The 19,768-nt window shown below is 40.6% G+C and overlaps 1 protein-coding gene across 1 annotated transcript; it reads right to left on the bottom strand.

The window, feature by feature from the left end:
* Positions 1–1,696: 1,696 nt before the first annotated feature.
* wnt3a (wingless-type MMTV integration site family, member 3A) lies at positions 1,697–17,121 on the bottom strand. Its single transcript, XM_015956692.3, has 4 exons — positions 16,675–17,121; positions 12,317–12,558; positions 3,737–4,002; positions 1,697–3,651 (listed from the first exon to the last, which is right to left on the bottom strand). The coding sequence occupies exons 1-4, from the start codon at positions 16,794–16,796 to the stop codon at positions 3,172–3,174; spliced, it is 1,110 nt and encodes a 369-aa protein (XP_015812178.1). The 5' UTR covers positions 16,797–17,121; the 3' UTR covers positions 1,697–3,171.
* Positions 17,122–19,768: the final 2,647 nt, after the last annotated feature.

Below are 19,768 nucleotides of genomic sequence, written 5' to 3'. Positions count from 1 at the left end.
GTCCTGCTATCACAGGTGGGCGACGAGACCTATAAAAGCCTGAGACACACAGTAGCATTACACTGGCTGTAAACATTTATTCATCCACAACTTTACACGTCCCTCCACAGTGAGTGAAAAAGTAACCATCACATCACACCAGTCTGCCTCAGCATTCAGAAAACTTTATGAAAAGAAAATAATAAATATTATTCAGTATTTCTTCTAGAATTAAGAAAAAAAAAACATGAATGCATTTTGTCGCCAGACCGACGTCTTGAGGAGCAAAACAGAAAACCAGAGATGAAAGGTCCCAGATCATGCTATTTCAAACCTTTAAAAGCAAAAATAGGCACAATATATGATGAAATATTACCGTTGGCACTATTGAGATGTCATTTATCATAAATACCAGTTATTTTTGTCAGTCAGAATATATACCCGGAAAGGAAGCTGTTTCAGTGAAGCGCTGCAGCAGTAACTTATTTAACCAGCAGAAGCAGGTTTTATTTATATATTTTGTAGTTTTACTGACTAATTTCTGCAAAATATTTGGTGTCTCTAAAGATCATTTCCAAGCAGCATTGTAGTTGATTGCTCACCTCACATGGACTCACCTTAAATAAACAAAGAAAGTAAAGAAACAGATTATTCATCCATCCATTTTTGTACACTTATCCGGTATTGGGTTGAAGGGGAGGTGCCGCAGGGACGCAGACTTCCCTCTCCCCAGCCACTTGAGCAAGCTCTTCCGGGGGAATCTCAAGGCCAGCCGAGACACAGTCCCTCAAGTGTGTCCTGCATCTCCCTTTAGGACTCCTCTCGGTTGAACATGCCCAGAAAACCTCACCAGAGAGGTGTCCAGGAGGCATCATGACTAGATGCCAGAGTCACCTCAACTGGCTCCTTTCAGATTTGTACTTATATTTTAAACAGTTTACCAATAAAGGGTTGAAAACATCATACTGGCAAGTTTAGCTAAAAAAGAAGAAAAAAAGTTACTGCCATGACTGGGAGTCAAACCTGGGTAAAACATGCTGTTCTAGCACTTAAACCACTGGACTAACAAGTCTAGTGTGAAACAAAAGTCGCCTAACATATATATCCTGAGCTGGCCATTATATAGACAGGACACATGGTTTATACAGCGGTGTTTAGTCCCCAATGCAGAAGTAATTAGTCAGAATGTCAACAGAATATCCAGGTTTCAGAATCAAGACCAGAGCAGCTTCAGAGGGAGGAGAAATGCCTGGAGATGCAAGTGGGCTACTTCCTTCCATGTGCAGGAAAAATATTTACATTGACCAAATTGCAGCTGAGACAGGAAAATGCATGAATGTAGCCACAAAAAAAATAAATAAATAAAAATGAAGGATTTGGGGGTATTTCTCATGAGGAAATAACAATATCACATGGTAAAACGCTCCAAAAAGTGGATATTTCAAGATATGGAACCTTTAAGAAAGTAAAAAAAAAAAAAAAAAAGCCCAAAACTAAAAAAAGTCATTAAATTCATTTGCCAAAACACATTGGCAAAGCTCAAAACATGCACTGTTTCAGAAATTGTGTTTTGTAATCAAAAACGTTTTTTTTCCATGAAAAGAAATTCAATTTTTGACAAGCTTTGTATTTTTGTTTCAATGTAATTTTGTGCTTTTGCTTTTTAATGACTTCTTATGTTTAAACATCTTTGATTTTGTAAAAAAAAAAAAAAAAAAAAAAAAAGTACATCAACGTACTTTTGTCAATATATTTGTGTCAATGTGTTGTTGTGTTTTGTTCCTCTAGGTGTCTGTATTGGCTCAATATGTAGCACAACCTCCCACCCCCCCTCCTCAAAAAATAAAAAAGAAAAGATTTTAAATAAAAAATAAAAACATATGCAAACTTAAAGAAATAAGGAAAACAAAACACACATCTAACTGTTCTATTCAATTGGATCAAATGGGAATTATTGTTTACACAAATTTGATAAACTTCACATTTTTTTAAACAAAACTACATTTAACAGAAATCTTTCACAGAAAGAATTATTACATGCGAAGAATACAGACTTAAACAGAAACAGACAAGACAAACTCAATATAGAGACCTAAACAGACACGTACAGTTTTAGCAGCACTTAAATAAGGGAAATATTAATAGCTTCAGTGATGCTGCTAGTTGTTTAGTTTGGAGAAACAGGAAGCCACAGCTCAGAATCAGTCAAATTTGGTTATTATCGTTTTATAATATAATGCAAATGGAACGGCTTTATACAGAGCTTTATGGGACCCACGATTTATGTAGATTGTTGCTAGTCTTGCCCTGTTGTACCCTCCTGTCAGCTCACATGTTGAAATAATGTAATTTATTTTTCTAAAATAATCTGTTTTCCCCTCACAATAATACTGTCAAAAATAATGAGAACATGCTTCATATTTGTCATAGGAACACAGTGAATGTGCAGACTCGGCCACAGTAGAGCTATGTCTCTTACCATTTTTTTGTCTTTGGTCATAAATCTCGATGATGTTCAGCGTATCGTTAATCATTATTACATTTACAAAAAGCTTAAGGCATTTAACGGCACTTGGGAAAATGTGTGTATTCTTGTTTTTCTGGTGCTCAGCTGACGTGGCTCTCAGACAAAGTTAGTCGTTTAAAGAAGATGTTAACTTGTTAGCTTAAGTGTGTGAGAACATGTAAACACGTTACAGCAAATAACTACATTCACTCAGGTGCAAGTGCATTCTTACCCAAAAATCAGTAACACTATAAAACGCAATCACACAACGTCCAGGCTAGTTCTCAGATAAGGCAGACACATGCTAGTAACAAGGAGGCACATGCATGCTGTTGAGTGTCTGACCATGCTTAGAAATCTTTTGTGGCAAAGTTGACAATTAAGGAAAAATGTTCATTTTCAGTCCAAATGTCTTTGTTTTTGTTCGTTCCATAGACTCGTATGCATCAGCAATGCTCAGACAACAAAACCAATGTTTGACACCCAGATGGTGTTGGTTTTCTGGCCAACGATTCTCTGTTTCATCATTGAACATCGAAGTGTTAGATGATTCAGGCGGAGACTGGCTCCTTTGTCACAGAACTCAAGGCTCAAGCTGTGTGTGTTTGACCGACACGTCTAATGTTACTCGTCTCTTAGGTATAAAACCTGTATTTCTTTATTCTGACTCCTGGAATCTTCAGTGTCTACTTGCAGGTATGCACGTCGTAGATCCTCACACACTCCTGACAGCTGACGTAGCAGCACCAGTGGAAAATACAGTGGCACTTCTCCTTTCTCTTCTCAGTCCGGGTGTTGTGGCCTCGGCCGCAGCACAGCAGGTCACATCCGTCTATTCCGTGGGATGTCAGGTTGCAGATGCGATCCCGGGTGCCAAAGGAGCCCGTCTCTGGGTTGGGGTCACAGAAGTTGGGTGACATTTCATAATAAACCAGGTCACGCTCTGTAGGGGGCTTGAAGTAGTTGTATTTAGGTCTCAGCGTCTCCACCCAGCCGCGGGACTCCTTGTGTTTCTCCACCACCATCTCTGAAGCACTGTCGTACTTATCCTTCATGTAGTCACCAATGATTCGGAAGTCAGGCTGAGACCACCAGCAAGTCTTTACCTCGCAGCTGCCTGACAGGCCGTGGCACTTACACTTCAGAAACATGTTTTCATTGAGGGACTGTTGGTTCATAAAAGAAGAGCATTACTAAATCATCTGAGAAACCCCCCCCACAATAAACCAGAAGAATTTCAAGAAAACAAACCATTCTTCCCGCCTCGTTGTTATGGCGATTCATTGCAGAACGTGCATCAGGACGATTCTCCCTAGCATCCGCAAACTCCCGGGACACCATACTTCCAAAATCCACATCCTCACTGCAGCCACCCCACTTCCAGCCCTCACCGGGGGGACCTTTGTGTCTAGTGTCACATCCGCAGATGGTAGCTGAACCATCGGCGCAAGCACGGGTCACGGCAAAGGCGACTCCTGCCGAGGCGATGGCATGAACAAAAGCTGACTCTCGAGTAGCTGGAAAAGGAATCACAAATTATTGAGATGGATAATAATGCACTTTTCATGCATGCATAAAGATTGTAGCTCAGGTACGTAGCTTTAGATCAGTATTAAAGAGGCATTTTCTTTGGTTAAATAAAAAAACATTAATAGTAACATTAATGTTTTATCGCTAAAAATAACACAAGCCTGAGGGAGTTTTTGTGTATTGTGGAGTTGCTAATGCTAATGGTTAGCTTCTACTAAGACACGCTCTGCTCTCCCCTGGATGCTTAATTAAAAATAGTCCTCTGTGGTTGCGAGTCAAGATGGGTGAGTCCTTGATTGTTAATGTTAAGCCTAGTTTATGCTTCTGGGTCGGCTCCACAAGGGAGAGATGCAAACGCATCGACAGAGACATTTTGCTCTTGAACTTCTTCGTTTCCCAGTAAGTGTTGCAAAGCACTTCCCCGCCAGGACAACTGAGGGCGTAGCGCTCTGTTCTGGGGTATCCTGTCATGTAGCCGTACATTACTATTGTGTTTTTTGCATTTCAGAGACTTTTTACCATTCTATAAATATTTTTATGTGAGGTATTCTTCAAGCTGCTCTGTGTCTGCTGCTAAATATCTTCGTCTCTCTTTATGTTTTTGAGGGTGCAATGGCGGTGCTATTGACAAAAGCAATGTCCTGACCAATCACAAGCTTGTGTTCTCCGTCTCGTTTGACGGATGTTTAGAAAAGTGAGTTTGACTCCGTCTGTCCTAGCGGGCCTGCTGAAGAGCCCTTGCAAGGACAGATGGTGGTGTTGCGTGTCTCCGCGCCGACGCAGATGCAAGATTTGGGTTTACAGTGTGACATAGATCTGAGTAGCTTTCTCTGGAACTCTGGAAGTCTGTCAATGAAACTCATATTTAAAGTACTATCATTATGATAATGATGAATGACCTATACTTGTATAGGGGATCATTCATCCATCCACTCTGTTGCAGACTGTGAAAACTTTGTCTTTCTTTGTGGACAAAGTCAATAAGGTTAGATCCAACACCTCTCCCTCAGCCTTATCTCTACTTCTCCCGACTCCAACACTGCCCATCATCCTAGATAGCTTTGCTCCTGTTTCTTTGCCTGAGTTAACCAAACTAGTTAACTCTATGAAGACCTCTGCATGCCCCCTTGACATCTTACCCTCATCTTTGTTTAAAAAACGTTTTTCAGTCAATCGGTCCCAGCTTGCTCTCTATAATGCTTCTCTGGTTTCTGGTCAGGTCCCTGCTCACTTTAAGAATGCTGTAATCCACCTGCATCTTAAAAAAACAAGTCTTGACCCTTCTCTCCATAGAAGCTTCAGAGCCATCTCTAAATTTCCATTCTGTGGCCGTCTGCAAGTTTCAGAGCCCCATGGGATGTCTAAGCTGCAGCTGTTACTCTCCTGCTTATACTCTAACTCTCTCAGGCTCAAGTTTTGATAAAAGGACGAACAACTAAGTCCTTCAGGAGTACTTCTGAGTTAAAAAATGCTCATGAAATACGTATGTGGAGTAACCAGGTAGGTAGGTTTTAACTGTTGCAAATCTGCAATGCCTGCCTCCAGAAGGTTAAAACCTGGATGGCTGGGAGCTTTCTTCAGCTGAATGAAGATAAGACTGAGATCCTCATCTGTGCCCCAGACAAGCTGGTTCCCAAAGTCAGAGACTCTCTTGGTCAGCTTTCTTCTTACACCAAACCCTGTGTCAGGAATCTTGGTGTGACCTTTGACCCAGCTCTCACTGGATTCTCATGTCAGTTCTCTTGTTCACTCTTCCTTCTTCCATCTCAGGAACATTGCTTAGTTGAGTCCCATTCTGTCCCGCTCTGAACTTGAGACAGTTATCCACTCCTTCATCTCCTCACGCTTAGACTACTGCAACTCTCTTTTCACGTGTCTGAGCAGAACCTCCCTGAACCGTCTACAGGTGGTTCAGAATGCCTGTGCTCGGCTTCTGACCAAATCATCAAAGTACACTCACATCACCCCGCTTCTCCTCCAGCTTCACTGGCTGCCAGTCACCTTCAGGGTTCATTTCAAGAACCTGGTTCTGGTCTTTAGGGCCTTACATGGACAAGCACCATCTTACATTGGTGATCTTCTCAGTCTCTACACCCCCAGCAGGTCCTTTAGGTCCAGTGACCAAAACCTACTAGTTGTGCAGCGCACCAGGCTAAAGACCAAAGGTGACAGGTAATTTTCTGTTGTTGCCCACAGACTCTGGAACTATCTCCCCCTGAGCCTGAGATCAGAGGACTTGGTGGTCTCCTTTAAAAAGCAGCGGAACACTCACCTGTCTCACCTGCTGGCTTTGGTGTGACCTTCGTCACCACCCTATCTTTTTTCAGCTCTCATTCCGCCTTTCCCAGGATCCACTGACTTCCCTCTTTCCGATTCATTTTCTCTCTCCCTTTCCTTACATTTTTAACCACATCTTTTTCTCATTTTAACCATATCTTTCAATCGTTTTTGTTCTTAAATGTTTTGTTCTTTTGAAGCACCTTGTGATTTTTACCTTGAGAGGCGCCATATAAAAGATTGTTTTCATTCTTTATTTTCTTTCACACTCACATTCACACGCTGATGATGATGAGCTACAATGTACCCACAGCCACCCGTGGGTGCACTGACGGAGGTGAGGCTGCAGAGCACAGGCACCATTGGTCCCTCCGACCACCACCAGCAGGCAAGGTGAGTTAAGTGCCTTGCTCAAGAAAACAACAGCAGAATTCTCTGCCGGGAGCCAGAATCGATCCTACAACCTTCTGGCAACTGTACAACCCGCTCTACCTCCTTGAGCTACTGCTGCCCCTATTATTGATTCAATGTTTGGAAAATAATTTTTAGTAAATCTTCAATAAACTGTGCACCAATCTCCATGGAAACTAAAGTCTTATAAATACAATAATTTATGTTTTTATCCAGTAGATTGCATGTTTAATGCTTTTCAAAAATGCCAAAAACAGACGGTCAAAAAAACTTTATTAACCAGCCACCAGCTGCCCTAAAAATCGTCATCAGCCATTAAAACACTCCAATCAGTCAGCTTCTAATCACCTTTTAGATAAAAATAAATGCAATACAGTTGTTTCTATTACCAGCATTAAGAAAGGTCAGCACACTTGACTGAGTTTGGCATATTACTGTTTAGTCCATGAATTTATCGCTCTCCTATTGATACAAATATGTACTATGCATAGGTTAATTTGGCCCAAGCATCAATTGTGCAGTGTCTTAATAAAGCCTGCATGTCTCTTTTTGACATAGCTACCTGATGAGTCAGAGGGATCAGGATCTTCCACAGAGATAAGAGAAAGAAGTAGACCTGACAGGCCTATAATTAAGAGACTCGATTAAGCTTTGAAAGGTTAGGAAACAGCCTCACACTTAGATGGACATTACAAAACTTAGCGATGCATGTTTAGTGACCAGAAGAGACACGTGTGTTCTCAGGTGCTATTACATGATTTATCACATGCACTTGTGTGGTCTTGCACAAAAACGGCAAATAAAAACTAGACAATGAGCATTAGGTGTATTTTTCTTTAAGAAAGCAACTGAGCACAGAAATGTTGAGATTAATAAAGGTAAGAAGATTTTGTTTGTGTGTGCTCACGTGTAGGAGTGTGTGAGAGAAACAGTGACTAAAGGAACAAAAAAAGGTGTATAAAGCTGAAGGCAGCAGGAGCTCCTCCCTTTCAGCAGGTTCCAACCAGTTTAAGGACTAAAGGGCATTAAAAACATTGATGCAAGAGAAAGAGGTCTAATGACTTCTTCCACCACCCTGTTCATGCCCCTGCTCCATGCAAACAAGCTTGCTGTCAGTAGAGATAAACTTCTGTTCTCTTTCGCTGAAAACAACAATTTGCATGAAATACTTAATTTCTTGGCAAATTGTAGCAGTTTTATTTTGCTAACATGAAAAAATGGGCTGTTTTCGAGTCGTGAGGTACAAATAAAGTGAATTAAGGTAATAAAAGTAGATTTTTGATAACCTCTTACTGCAGAATGTAGGAGTTTCTCTAAAAACTGACTGCAAATGAAGAGAAAAGAACAAAATATCCCAGAGTAATTCATGCATTTTAATATTTAAAAATGTTTATGAAAGTCATGAAAACAAATACGAAGAAAGCGTTGCAATTTCTCTAAAAATACGCAAATTACGAAGAGACCTGATCAAACAGATGACATAATCATTGCATTTACAGCACTAGGACAGTTGCTGATAGATAATGTTGATTCTGTATCTGAAGCCAAGAGCAGATTCTTTTACACAAGAGTTCAACTCTTATTGACAGTGCAGAGAACTTCACTATTTGCTCCAGCTGCCAGCTTTAGGTTCATGAACTCACGTTTCTTTCTTTAACTTGAACTATAATATGTAAAACAATTGTCTATTATGGTACATGAGTCAGTCTGACGCCAGATGTTTAGTGAAGCTGAGACACGTTTTAAAACGAAATGTTTGGGGCTATAAAGTTATTAGAAAGTTTTCATAAAAATCTCGTTAATCTTTTTATTTTATTGGAGTCGACTTAAGCTTTTTGTCATTTTGGGTCTTAAAACACCTGAGAGGGTTCATTTCACCTGGAATTCGCCCCTTTTACATCCGCTCCACAGCTATTCTTGGTTTTACGACCAATTTAGAGACACTTTTCCTTGAACAATGCTTTTCCACCGAACTTTGCCAGATCCCTGGCAGGCCAAGTGGTCCCTACAACCTGCTGGGGGGTTGAATCCCCTATTGTGTCATCGCAGTCACGCTGCGTTAGTCCCACAATGGACCCAGATATTTTATATGAAATTTGCCCTGGCTAGTGATTAGTGGGGACCAAGTTAAGTCATAGCAACAGAGAACTATGCATTGGCTGGACCCCGCTTGTCGGCAGACAGGGAAATCCCTATTCACATGCTTTAATAAAACAATCTAAAGGGCGTGTGAATGGGGAAAAGCACTTTTTCTCCTGCTTAATCTCATGGTTGAGAAGATATTGTGCTCTGAGCAGCACCCAGCAGGGAGTTGGGCTAAGGTCCCCCCATCAACTCCATTTACCACACCCCTTCTTTCTTTCTTGCCCAGAGTTAATGATATACTGATGTGCTAGTTTCCCTCCCCCAGCATGATGAGACATACGTCCCATGAAAGGCTGAGACCTTTTAGCTCATCCTAAATAGTTACACTTTCTCATACTGCGGTCATAGGTCATAACCCACATCCCCTGATGTCTTCTTGGTAGGGTGAGGTGGGAATTTGTCAGTTTAAGTCATTTCTTGCATGAAAAGCTGCTGTCTACAGGAAAAATGATTTCCTAGCTGGAATTGCACACAATGTCTAGCTTCCTTCGGATCAATGCGTTTTACGGGAGCAAGCATGCAGCAGGTACAGTGTTCTGCAAAAACAAAGAGAGTGGAAACAGCTCCAGGATCGGCTGTGAGGCCCAAGAACACCTGTGCAGCTTTCTATTACCTTTCATCACAGCCAGATTCCAGCGGTGCATGTTTTGACACTTTAGTTAATGTAAATTAATGAGTGCTGACGCAGACGTAGCCTGCAGGCAGGGATCGTGATTTAGGGCGTGGCGAGCGATACAAACTTTGAGGTTTAGACTACATCTGCAGGGGGATAGCCTTAAAAAGACAGGAGCTGCTTTGCTCTTTAGGAGTGTGTGTGTGTGTGTGTGTGTGTGTGTGTGTGTGTGTGTGTGTGTGTGTGCGTGCGCTCGCTAGAGCAATTCTATGTTAAAACTGGACAAAAGCTTGCTGCCAATTACAGTTATTCTCTGTTTAATATGTTTATCATTCCTTTCTAGCTCTCATATCAGCTAATTTTACATAACTAACTTCTGAATAATTCAATTATCTTAACCTTCTAGAAACAGAGCTCGTATTTTTTTACATTACATTTTTTGAAGATGAGGGGAACTCTGGCACTGATGTGCAAGCCCTAAGGGCTTCTGATGCAGATAAAGGGTCTCACTCTTCCTGAAAGCTCTGGTCACAAAAACAGCAAGAGGAAACTGAAACACAACCGTCTGAATTGCAGACAAACAGACAGGAGTGCGGACAATGGCTCCACTGCACAAACACCAGCATCAATCAAACGCAATGAAATGGAAGCCCTCTTCTAATAAGCTCTATCAAAGGCCTGCGAGTCCCTGAGCCACTCTGACAAAGACACTTAATCCCGCCACTTTGACCTCTCACATTATTAAGGGCCTGAGTGACCTTAATCCAATCAAAATGATTTACCAAAGCCCAGTAGCTGCCTCCTTTTTCCAGTCAATACCCCTGCAATTTAGGTTCAGGAGGGAGGGGAGGCAATTCTGCACCACAATGGAGCTGGGACTGAGAACCCCTATCGTTAGCCACCTACTTCAGTTCAAGTCTCTTCTATCGACTGGCTCAAGAGTTTATTAAAAGCAATTGCCCTAAGTGACCTCTAAGCCTCAGCATCTGCATCAATCTTCAGTGAACAAGGTCACAAGTTCCGATCTTCGTTTTTTAACCATGAAGTTTGTTCAGGAAATTAGACAGAATAATAAATAAGACGTTTGTTGGCAAAAAAATAAAAGGACCTTTGATGCATTTGCTGCATTTATGAATGAAGTTGAATTTTAAAACGTTGCTGATTTGAAAAAGAGAATTAATGGATTTAATGAGCACAAGAAGGTTCTCAGTGGTCTAGTGGTAGAGCGTTCGCCCCGGGACTGGCAGATCGGGGTTCAAATCTGGTTGGGTCATGGCAAAGACTTTAAAACTGGTCCCCAATTCCTCCCTGCTTGACACCCAGCTTTAAGGGGTTAAAGCACCAAATGGTTCCTGAGCACAGCCACTGCTGCAGCTCACCGCTCCCCACAGGGATGGGCCAAATGTGAAGATGTAATTTCACCAGTGTGTGATGACTAATGGGATTTTAGCTTATGTACTCATCTGTGACTGTTGGTGAAGAGTTGGAGACACTGATCTGTGAGGAAAATATGCAAATTTTCCACAGGAATCACACCGAACTGGTGTTGATGGCACATTTGGGATACATTTTATTTAAAGGCAGGGTCATGCGGAGCATGTGACAACATTGTGAACAAACTACATTAATGCAAGTTGTTTTGTCACAATTATGTCTCAATTGTCTCATTATGTCTATTTTGTTGGCAATTTACTGTCACTCACAAAATCTTTACTGAAGGAAAATGAGTCACACATTACATCTTATTGAGTAACATATGAGCATAATAATAAATCATTTTATCTACGTTCTAATCTTGTGTTTTTGGCTTCCTATGAAACATGGCGCCTTGATGCGGGGATTTCTAAAGCCTTAACTCATGAAGAGGCACATAGATGAAAGTCATTTTAATCTGGAGGCGAAAACGCAGTTTGGAAGAACTCCACAGCTCACTTCAGTTCATAATCGTGTGTTAGGAAGATTTCAGGGAAGCACAAGAGTCACAGGGGATCCCCTCCTAAAGAAAACTCCAACAAGATGCGACTCCCTCCAATCGGTCTAATTGTGTGCATTATTTCATGCGTACAGGCCCCTCAGAGCTTATTCAGTCTAAAGTATATTTAAACAAGGATTTGAATCAGCATAATGAATGATGCACGCAGGGAATTCAGCTTTTCTACTGCAAATATAAGACAAAGAGAATACAGAACAGTTAATGAAAGAGTTAATCAGCTCAGAGACACCATAATCACTTTTCTTTTTCTCTCTTTAAGGGGTTTTAAAAACTAAAGACACGAAGGAACGTTTTTAGAGAGCCGAGCACCCTCCAACACACATTTCTCATGCACGGGGGTCGCAAAGTTCCTTCATGCTGCATGGAATCTTATACATGATCACGCACGACTACAAGATTAGCCGTGGAGGTAGTTTCTGCCCATATTTGGTGATTTCAAAGAAAGCCTTACTTTGATTTGTTTTTATGAGCATTATTTTGTGTTGAATATGTCAGATTTGTTCCCTTTCTCTTTTACTGTGGGCAACGCTTGCACGTGTCATTTTATTCCTGCAAGTTCCTGCACAGTTTGATCATTTACAAAAGCGCCTCGTGATTTAGATCTTGAGAGGTGTTATATAAAATATTGTTTCTTCTTCTTATACTTCTTTTTGTTGTTTTTGCCAATGTTTGACTCCGGCAAACTATTTAAAGATTTCAGATTTAGGTTGCAGCTTTGACTCATTTAACCACATTTGCATGTGACAAATAAGAAAGTCAGACATGGGGAATTAAATGACTGCTTGACCTGGTTCATTAATAAGACACACAGACTGCAGTAAAGAAGAACTGATGAGTCAGAGTTGACGTTAGGTGACTTCACCTTTATCCAGCACCGGCCCGAAGATGGCCAGATTGTCGTTGATGGTGGTGCAGTTCCAGCGCCGACCCCTGAATTGGTGCTGGCACTCCTGGATGCCGATCTTCACCCCCTCGGCCACGCTGGGCATGATCTCCACATAGTTCCTGCAGAAGCGCAGCTGCTTGGGCACCAGGCCAGGTATGCTTCCACAAAGGATGGGCTGAGTACCCATGGATGAGTACTGGTGGCCCACTGCTAGTGACCTACAGGGAGGGAGGAAGTCAGAGTGTCAGGGCGGCTTTTCTAATGACATCTGTCTATCTTTATCTGCTGATAAAACACCTGACAGGTTCTCTCTAGGTGCAGTGTAATGTTACGTCTGACTTTATCTGATTATGTGTGTTTATTTATTCATCGTATCCGATGCTACCATTAGGAGAGCATCCTTCATCCTTTCAACTATACCTGCTCAGAAGACACCTGGCCTTTGTGCATATTGAAATTGCAGCCCTGCAACTGAGCCGTTTCTGCTTGAGATTAAAGTCCACAACGCATCCAGAGGTCTTCACAGACCTTAAGCTTACAACTTTGGAAAACTACACCTTGTTATTAACTGTCCGCACACTTAACAGCCCGTCAGCTTAGGGGTAATAAGGCTGCAAACCCTACAATGAAACTTCAGAGAGTGTATTAAGAGAAACACAGACCCCTCCCACCCTGCTTTAGTTTTTTCTCCTCTTTGAGGAAGGTGTTCTAAGAAGCAAGTGCAAACTTGGTTCACTGATTATATCTGTCTGTCTATGTGCCTTTTATTATACTCTGTCTTTATTTTCAGTGTCCATTCAATTAGAGCTCTGTGTAATAAAATGAGACATCAGCGGTACCACTGGATTTAACTTCCACGTGTTTGCTTTTGCATTTTGTAAAACACAAGACGACCTGAATAGTACAGAAATAAAAAGCACCAGTCGGAGTTGTTTTGTGTGTTTTATCCTGCAGGATGGCACTGACACACATAAGCTGAACAACGTATTAAATCAGCCTGGATCTCTATGTAATTATTCACTTTCAGCCTAAATTCACCGTCTTAATTACATTTTTTCTTCTGCTCTTCATAAAACATGTGCCATTTGCCATGAACGAATCTATAGCACAGCCACTCCTTTTCAAGCCTTCCAGATGACTCTTATTTTGGATTAGTGTCTGTTTAAACGTTTGAAATCAGCTCTTTTAGCAGGCGATTCATGTTTTGTTGCTCACCGAAGCTCATTTTCTGTTCAGTGTTGTTCAAGGACTAATAACTGATCACAAGATTAGCAGATTCCTGACAAGAGGCCTTCAGGCTGCGTTTTCTTCTCGAACCCCGCGACCCTAAAAAGAATCTTTTTGCCAAACAATTTGATGCTGATAACTTATTAAGATTTCACATTTGATTTATTTCCAGTCAGTCTAACTTCTACTTACATTTTTTAAATTAGTTTCCACATCTTTTTTCGTTGCATACCTTCACAGGGACAGCTGTGTGTTACATTACGTGAACCTTTTGCAACCTGGACTAACTCAAGCGAATAAATCCAATTCTTGCTGTGATTCAGATTGACTTTGTAAAAATGTCATCATTTTTGAGGTATTTGTGACATTTGACACAAAAAAGAAATAGTTAAAAGAAATGCAGCTTGTCCACTTCGCCATATTTAATGGCTAAACACAAATATGTAAAGAGAAGAAGAAGAGGATAAAACAAAGCACACATCCTCTAGTGGCCGGCTGCAGTATACGATTTAAGTCCTGTTCATATTTTTACACAAATGGGTTATTTTTCCAGAAAAATAAATAAAATAATAATATGAAGTATGCATTTGACACAATTAACTGTATTTATATTTGATGCTAAATAATAGGGATAGTCAATATCACCTTTGTATTCCAAAACTGATGTAAACAGATACCAATTAATGCAAACCCTCCACTCATTAAAAAAAACAACTCATTTTTTAGGTCAATAACATCACATCAAATATCTTCTGTCATGCAAAGAAACTTTAAACATTATCTGTGTAAAATATGAAACTGCTTCTATTTAAATTAGGCCAGTTGTGTGATTTGTATAATGATTTGCACTGCCGGGAACAAAGGAGTGTCGGCTTTAATCATCCGTGGTCGGGACTACACCTGTGAAGGCCAGTTAGCAGGGATCGGTGCCAAGTCTCGAACCACCTCACACAAACATGAGTCATTGTGTTCTGTCACCGTCTCCGTAGAGCTGAGTAATCCACGCCATCTCTTCCTGCGTTAGGAAACAGCCTATGAGCGGAGGAAGGACATGTTCCACTGGGGATGATTTATGATTTTTTTCTTTCTTTAAGGGGGGAGCTGTTGCATAAAGAACTGTGTTGTTGGATACCAGTTCCAACAACCATTTAAAGCTAACTACTGGTATTTGTATGTGTTGTGTGGATTCTAGGTATTTATTGTGTGGTCTTGACTTTAATCCCTCTAACTCCTTTGGAAAAATCCATTTATCTTGTCGGACCAGCTGTCCGACAGCAAATCTGACTCTCAGTGATAAAGAGATGAGGTTTATTTTGTGAAAATGGGTCGACTTAAACATATAACACATGTGACATAAACTTTTTTGTTTCGGTGAAGAGTTCCCCCTCTAATCTGAGAGTAAGCTGCGCATGTTTAATGCATATTTCAGCAAGCCCAAGCAGGGTGCCTTAGAATTACCACTTTACTCGTGGGCCCTGAGGCCTTGGAGCTGACTTTGACATCAAGAGAATATGTTTGGGAAAAGGAATGTGCGGCAAGCTTTCACCCCCAGGTATTTATCTTCTAAGGTGGGGTGGACTACAGCGAAGGAGGTGGCGGGGTGGCGGGCGCAACCAGGCTATGTCATGGCAGGTCGGGAAAAGGCAGACATGAACCTGTTGTTGGAGGAGATCTGTATCCCCAAAGACTACTGTGGGTGCAAGAGGCCGATGCTTGTCTCGATGGCCACTTGAAAAGAAACGTGCAGCGGCTCCTGTCAGCAAAACGTCCCCGGCTGCTTTTCACAGTAGCGATGTCGCTCTGATATATGAGTTTGCATGCTGTTTGCAAACGGAGAGACAATGCAGGCGTATCGACGCTAATCCAGAAGGAACCATGTTGTTTGAGTTGGGATAAGTTGCCATGAACACAAATATTCATCAGCAGTCTTTAAAGCAGAAGAAGGATCAGTGTTATGTGAGGATGGAGGAACGAAAAAGCGTTTGCATGTGCTACTTTTGCTGTCACAGGAGTGTTTTTGTTGGATAACTGCGAGACAGGCAACCTGACACTATCTTTGCTTCTGTTTGTAATACACTCCAAACTCCAACCCAGTAAAAACCCACATATTCACAATCACAAGTGGCTTCACACAAAAGGAGGGCGTTTCTATGACAAATGAAACCTGTTTGTTAATGTGCAAACACAAAAAAGTGACTTGGACTTGCCTCCAAAAACAAAAAGATCTGATTAATTTAAAAACATCCAGTATGTTCAGTCAGTCTTGTCCATCTCTTGGCCCAGTGGGCTCACTTTTATATCAGGATTTCCTTCCAGCTGAGCATGTAATTAGTTTCTCATCAGTCTTACCACCAGGGGACCCGGGGGTCCACTCAGTTTTACAGCATTTCCAAATATTAGGCGATTAATTAGAAACTGGGCATCTTTTGTTGATGTACTCCATCAAGGTGGGTGCGACTGATGGATGAAAAATTAACATTTTGGTGAAAATGCAGATTTATCAGGTGACGCTAATTTTTGTCATTTTAATGTTAATTGTATATTAATCTAATTTTTTTTTGCTGTGAAGAACTGCTGTTTTAATCTTGTGCAGACCATAAAACCTTGGAAGGTGTCTCAAATCACAAGAAAATTAGAATTTGCCTGGTCATGACTAAACTCTGGACTTATGGGTGCCACATTGACGCCCCCCTTCACCAAAATAAAAGAAAGTGACCCGTTCGCCAACGCGTGCGCGCGCACATAAATAAAGTCTGCACCTGCTGTATACTAAAAATAAAGTAGTTTCCTACAAATTGCTCAGTCTGCGCACTGCAAACGTCACTGGAATATATATTTGTTACATTTTGCGCACGTTGGTGCCTTTACGCGCATCTTTCCCCGGATCTTTTTCATCAGCAGCTTCACAATAATGATCGCAAACAACAACGACTCTCTTCGCACTTTATTGTACAACGTGTCAAAGTGATAATGATGAAATAAACTAAAATAAATAACAGAAGATGTCTGAAAGCAACGCGTCAATGTGACATCAGGACCACCAGATGCGTCTTAATCCAAACTTTTGGCGCAAGTTGTCCGAGGTGCAAAGTGGAAATCGCACTTACCACCAGATGGGATAGCTCGCCATGACGTGCGTGAGCCCACAGAGCAGCAGGAAACATCCAAGGCATATCATCCTGAAAGTTTCGCAAAACCTCTCCAGCAGAAAGCCAACATGCGCGCACATCAGCGCGCAAAGATCACAACTGAAGAGGGAAATGGAAAAAAATAAAAATAAAATAAAATATAGATGTAATCGGATTGACTTTTATTTCTATTTTCAAATAATAAAAGAAAGAAAAAATCTCTCGCGAGTTGCGGCAGAAGTCAGAAGACAAACATTAAAAGTTAAAGCTGCTTTCTTTTTTTCTTCTTCTTTCCTTTTTAGGACCCAATCAGCAGGGGGAATTCTGATGATCTGTTCCTTCTGTTGCCTTGTCAGTCAGTTCGATCTCACACACCAGAACGAGCTAATTTTAAGATGTGTTTTGGTGCTGATTGGTCGCATTAGCATGCAGTGTGTGTGATATATAATGTTGTTTAAAGGAGAGAGAGGGAGGGTCTTCGGGATTTTAAACAGACATCAGAACCCCTGTGGATTGCGTAGCTATAACAACCTGTCCGGATTTCACTCCTGGGCTTCAAGCTTCTAAAATGCAGAAATAAATATGTGTGAATTGCTTGGGACCATTATTAGGCTCCCCTGTCCTCTAATTGCGCCTGTTTGTCATGAATATAAAACGAGAAGTTTGCAATTATCTTTCTCCAGGGCTTTCCCAAAGAAACCCTTCTGTTGAATCAGGATTCAGCAGCTTTGAAAGCTGTGATTATTATAAAATAACCATATAAAGACATTTGTTTAATCTCGCGCATCCACATCTTAAATTGTTTATTCTAGAGAAATAATGCAATATAACTTGAATCTTAAAAAGGTCGATTTCTTTTTTTCAGAGGTTGATTTTATGGGAGGTGGGACGCTCTCCCGTTTATATTTTAACGCTATAAAATAATTGCAACATCTGCAACATCACATATTATGATATTTAACTGATGGAAGATTTTAAAAGTACTTGAGAAATTAGTATTTAATTTAGAAAATTGTTCATTTTGATTATGATATCTAATGGGAAATAATAGAATAAATAACTGCAATTTCTATTGTTTATGGGATTATTTTACAGCAGGATTTAGGTTAATTAATATGAGAAAATGAAATTTTTAGAGAAGGAACTTTTCTTAAACCAAGTTAGGCATTTTATTTATACGTTTATTTTTAACAAAAGCTAAATACATATTTTTTTTTAAATTTAAATAGCTGCTCGTTTATTTTCATAAATCTGAACTAATATGAACGTCTCCCATTAGTTGAATATCTGTTTTTCAGCTCTTTGGACATTTTGCATGTCCATTGTTTACATCTCAGATGCAAAAATATGTTTTTATATATATATTTTTTCACTTTCTAACGCCTCATTTGCTCTACTGATTCTCCTGGTCTCTAATTTCTAGGAAGAGATAAACCTGGCCGACTCCAGTGGAAGAGGTCGAAGCTGGTCAGGCTCACAAATGTCCAGAATCCCTCCACGGGTGAAGAGCAGATGTTATAGCGCCATCTAGTGGAACATACTGAACATGAAGAAAACAGCTATTAAATATGACAGACAGGCATCTACAACTTTAACATTTTCAGATTATGGGATGTGCTCACCAGGCTTACACACACACACATATGTATATGAGGAATATTTCCTCTACATTCTCTACTACCACACACACCTTCATATTATTATTCCCCAAAAAACAAAAATAATTTTATTAAGGCTTGATTAGGATTAGGAGACAAACATTCTCTTCTAAATGGTTGAAAAGAAAATAGTGTAGTACCAGCTTCCAGATACTAGAGGGCAGCAACTACCCATCTTCTCTTCCTTTCTAATGCAATTAGAAGCCAGCCTGCTGTTCTGTTTTTTTACCAACAGAGAGCGGAAATTCCCTATTCTTTCAAGGCAGGATGCATTGTAATAGTAGTGTAAGTCTACAGAACCAAGGACATGTCTGACATGGGAATACTGATGGCGTGTTGCTACACTCCAGTGTCTGAAAACATCGATGCATAAAGGTGCGGGCTTCAATGAGGAACAGGAGAGGGGGTAAACCGCTAGTGCATCAGAGGGACCTGACTGTGAGTAAGGTGCGGGTATTTAACATCCTCATTAAATAAAAAGTGTACCCACCCACATTCCCCTCTTGTGAGACCTGACGCTCATGCAGGTGTCTCTGTTCCGACTTTGCAACACTCAGTATTTTTTATTTATTAGACCCACAAACACATTTTTTACTCAGTAACGGACATGATTGAAAATGTATTGGAGTACAATACTTTATACAAAACATACTCAAGTAAAAGTACAGACTTTAAAAACAACTTACAAAGCATAAATACACAGAAAAGCTACTCAGCTCCAGTAATGCGAGTAAATGTAGTTTCACGTTGAATCTGTCAATGTTTACCATCAGATGTCAATGAAGGATTTTCCTGCTCTGCAGTGTTTTGGTTAGCTATCTTGTTAGTTAAACATAGCCTTCTTCCTGCTTGGCAATTCTTAATGTTTGGGTCCATTCAGCCTGTGACTGTAAACTCTGTCTATTCCTCACACAGTAGATCACTGACAGTTTTTGTTTAAATTATTTAAAGTTTCAGCAACGGTAATCAGTGACTGTAATCACTGACTGTGCATTTTGGGTTCTACAAAAAAAAAAAAAACTAACACCAGTTAAAAGCTGCAGGAATCTCTGAAAATGAAAGTTATGTATTTCATTATTATTTATTTTACCTTTCAGTGCTCCTTCAGAGACCAAGTGAGAAAACATAAATGGATAAGGAAAAACTGATGCCTGAAAACTGAGACTTAAACATTTTCAAACCTTAGTAGCAACCACACATTTGGTGGAGACAAGTGTGCCGTTTAAAAACAACTCATAAACTAACTTTCACACCTCTCTCTCCCAGCCCATCCGTTTAGCTCACCTCCTCTGGGCAGAGGGACGGCGACTCTGTTGACTCTCGGTGACCTCACTACCATAGTGATGTCATTTTGTCAGGGTTAAGCCAGGCTCAACGACAAGTGCGTCTTGTCATTACCCTGCATCTCATGAGGC

The sequence above is a fragment of the Nothobranchius furzeri genome, chromosome 11 (assembly GCF_043380555.1).
Source record: "Nothobranchius furzeri strain GRZ-AD chromosome 11, NfurGRZ-RIMD1, whole genome shotgun sequence".
NCBI lineage: Eukaryota > Metazoa > Chordata > Actinopteri > Cyprinodontiformes > Nothobranchiidae > Nothobranchius > Nothobranchius furzeri.
This window is presented reverse-complemented; position numbering and strand designations above follow the sequence as displayed.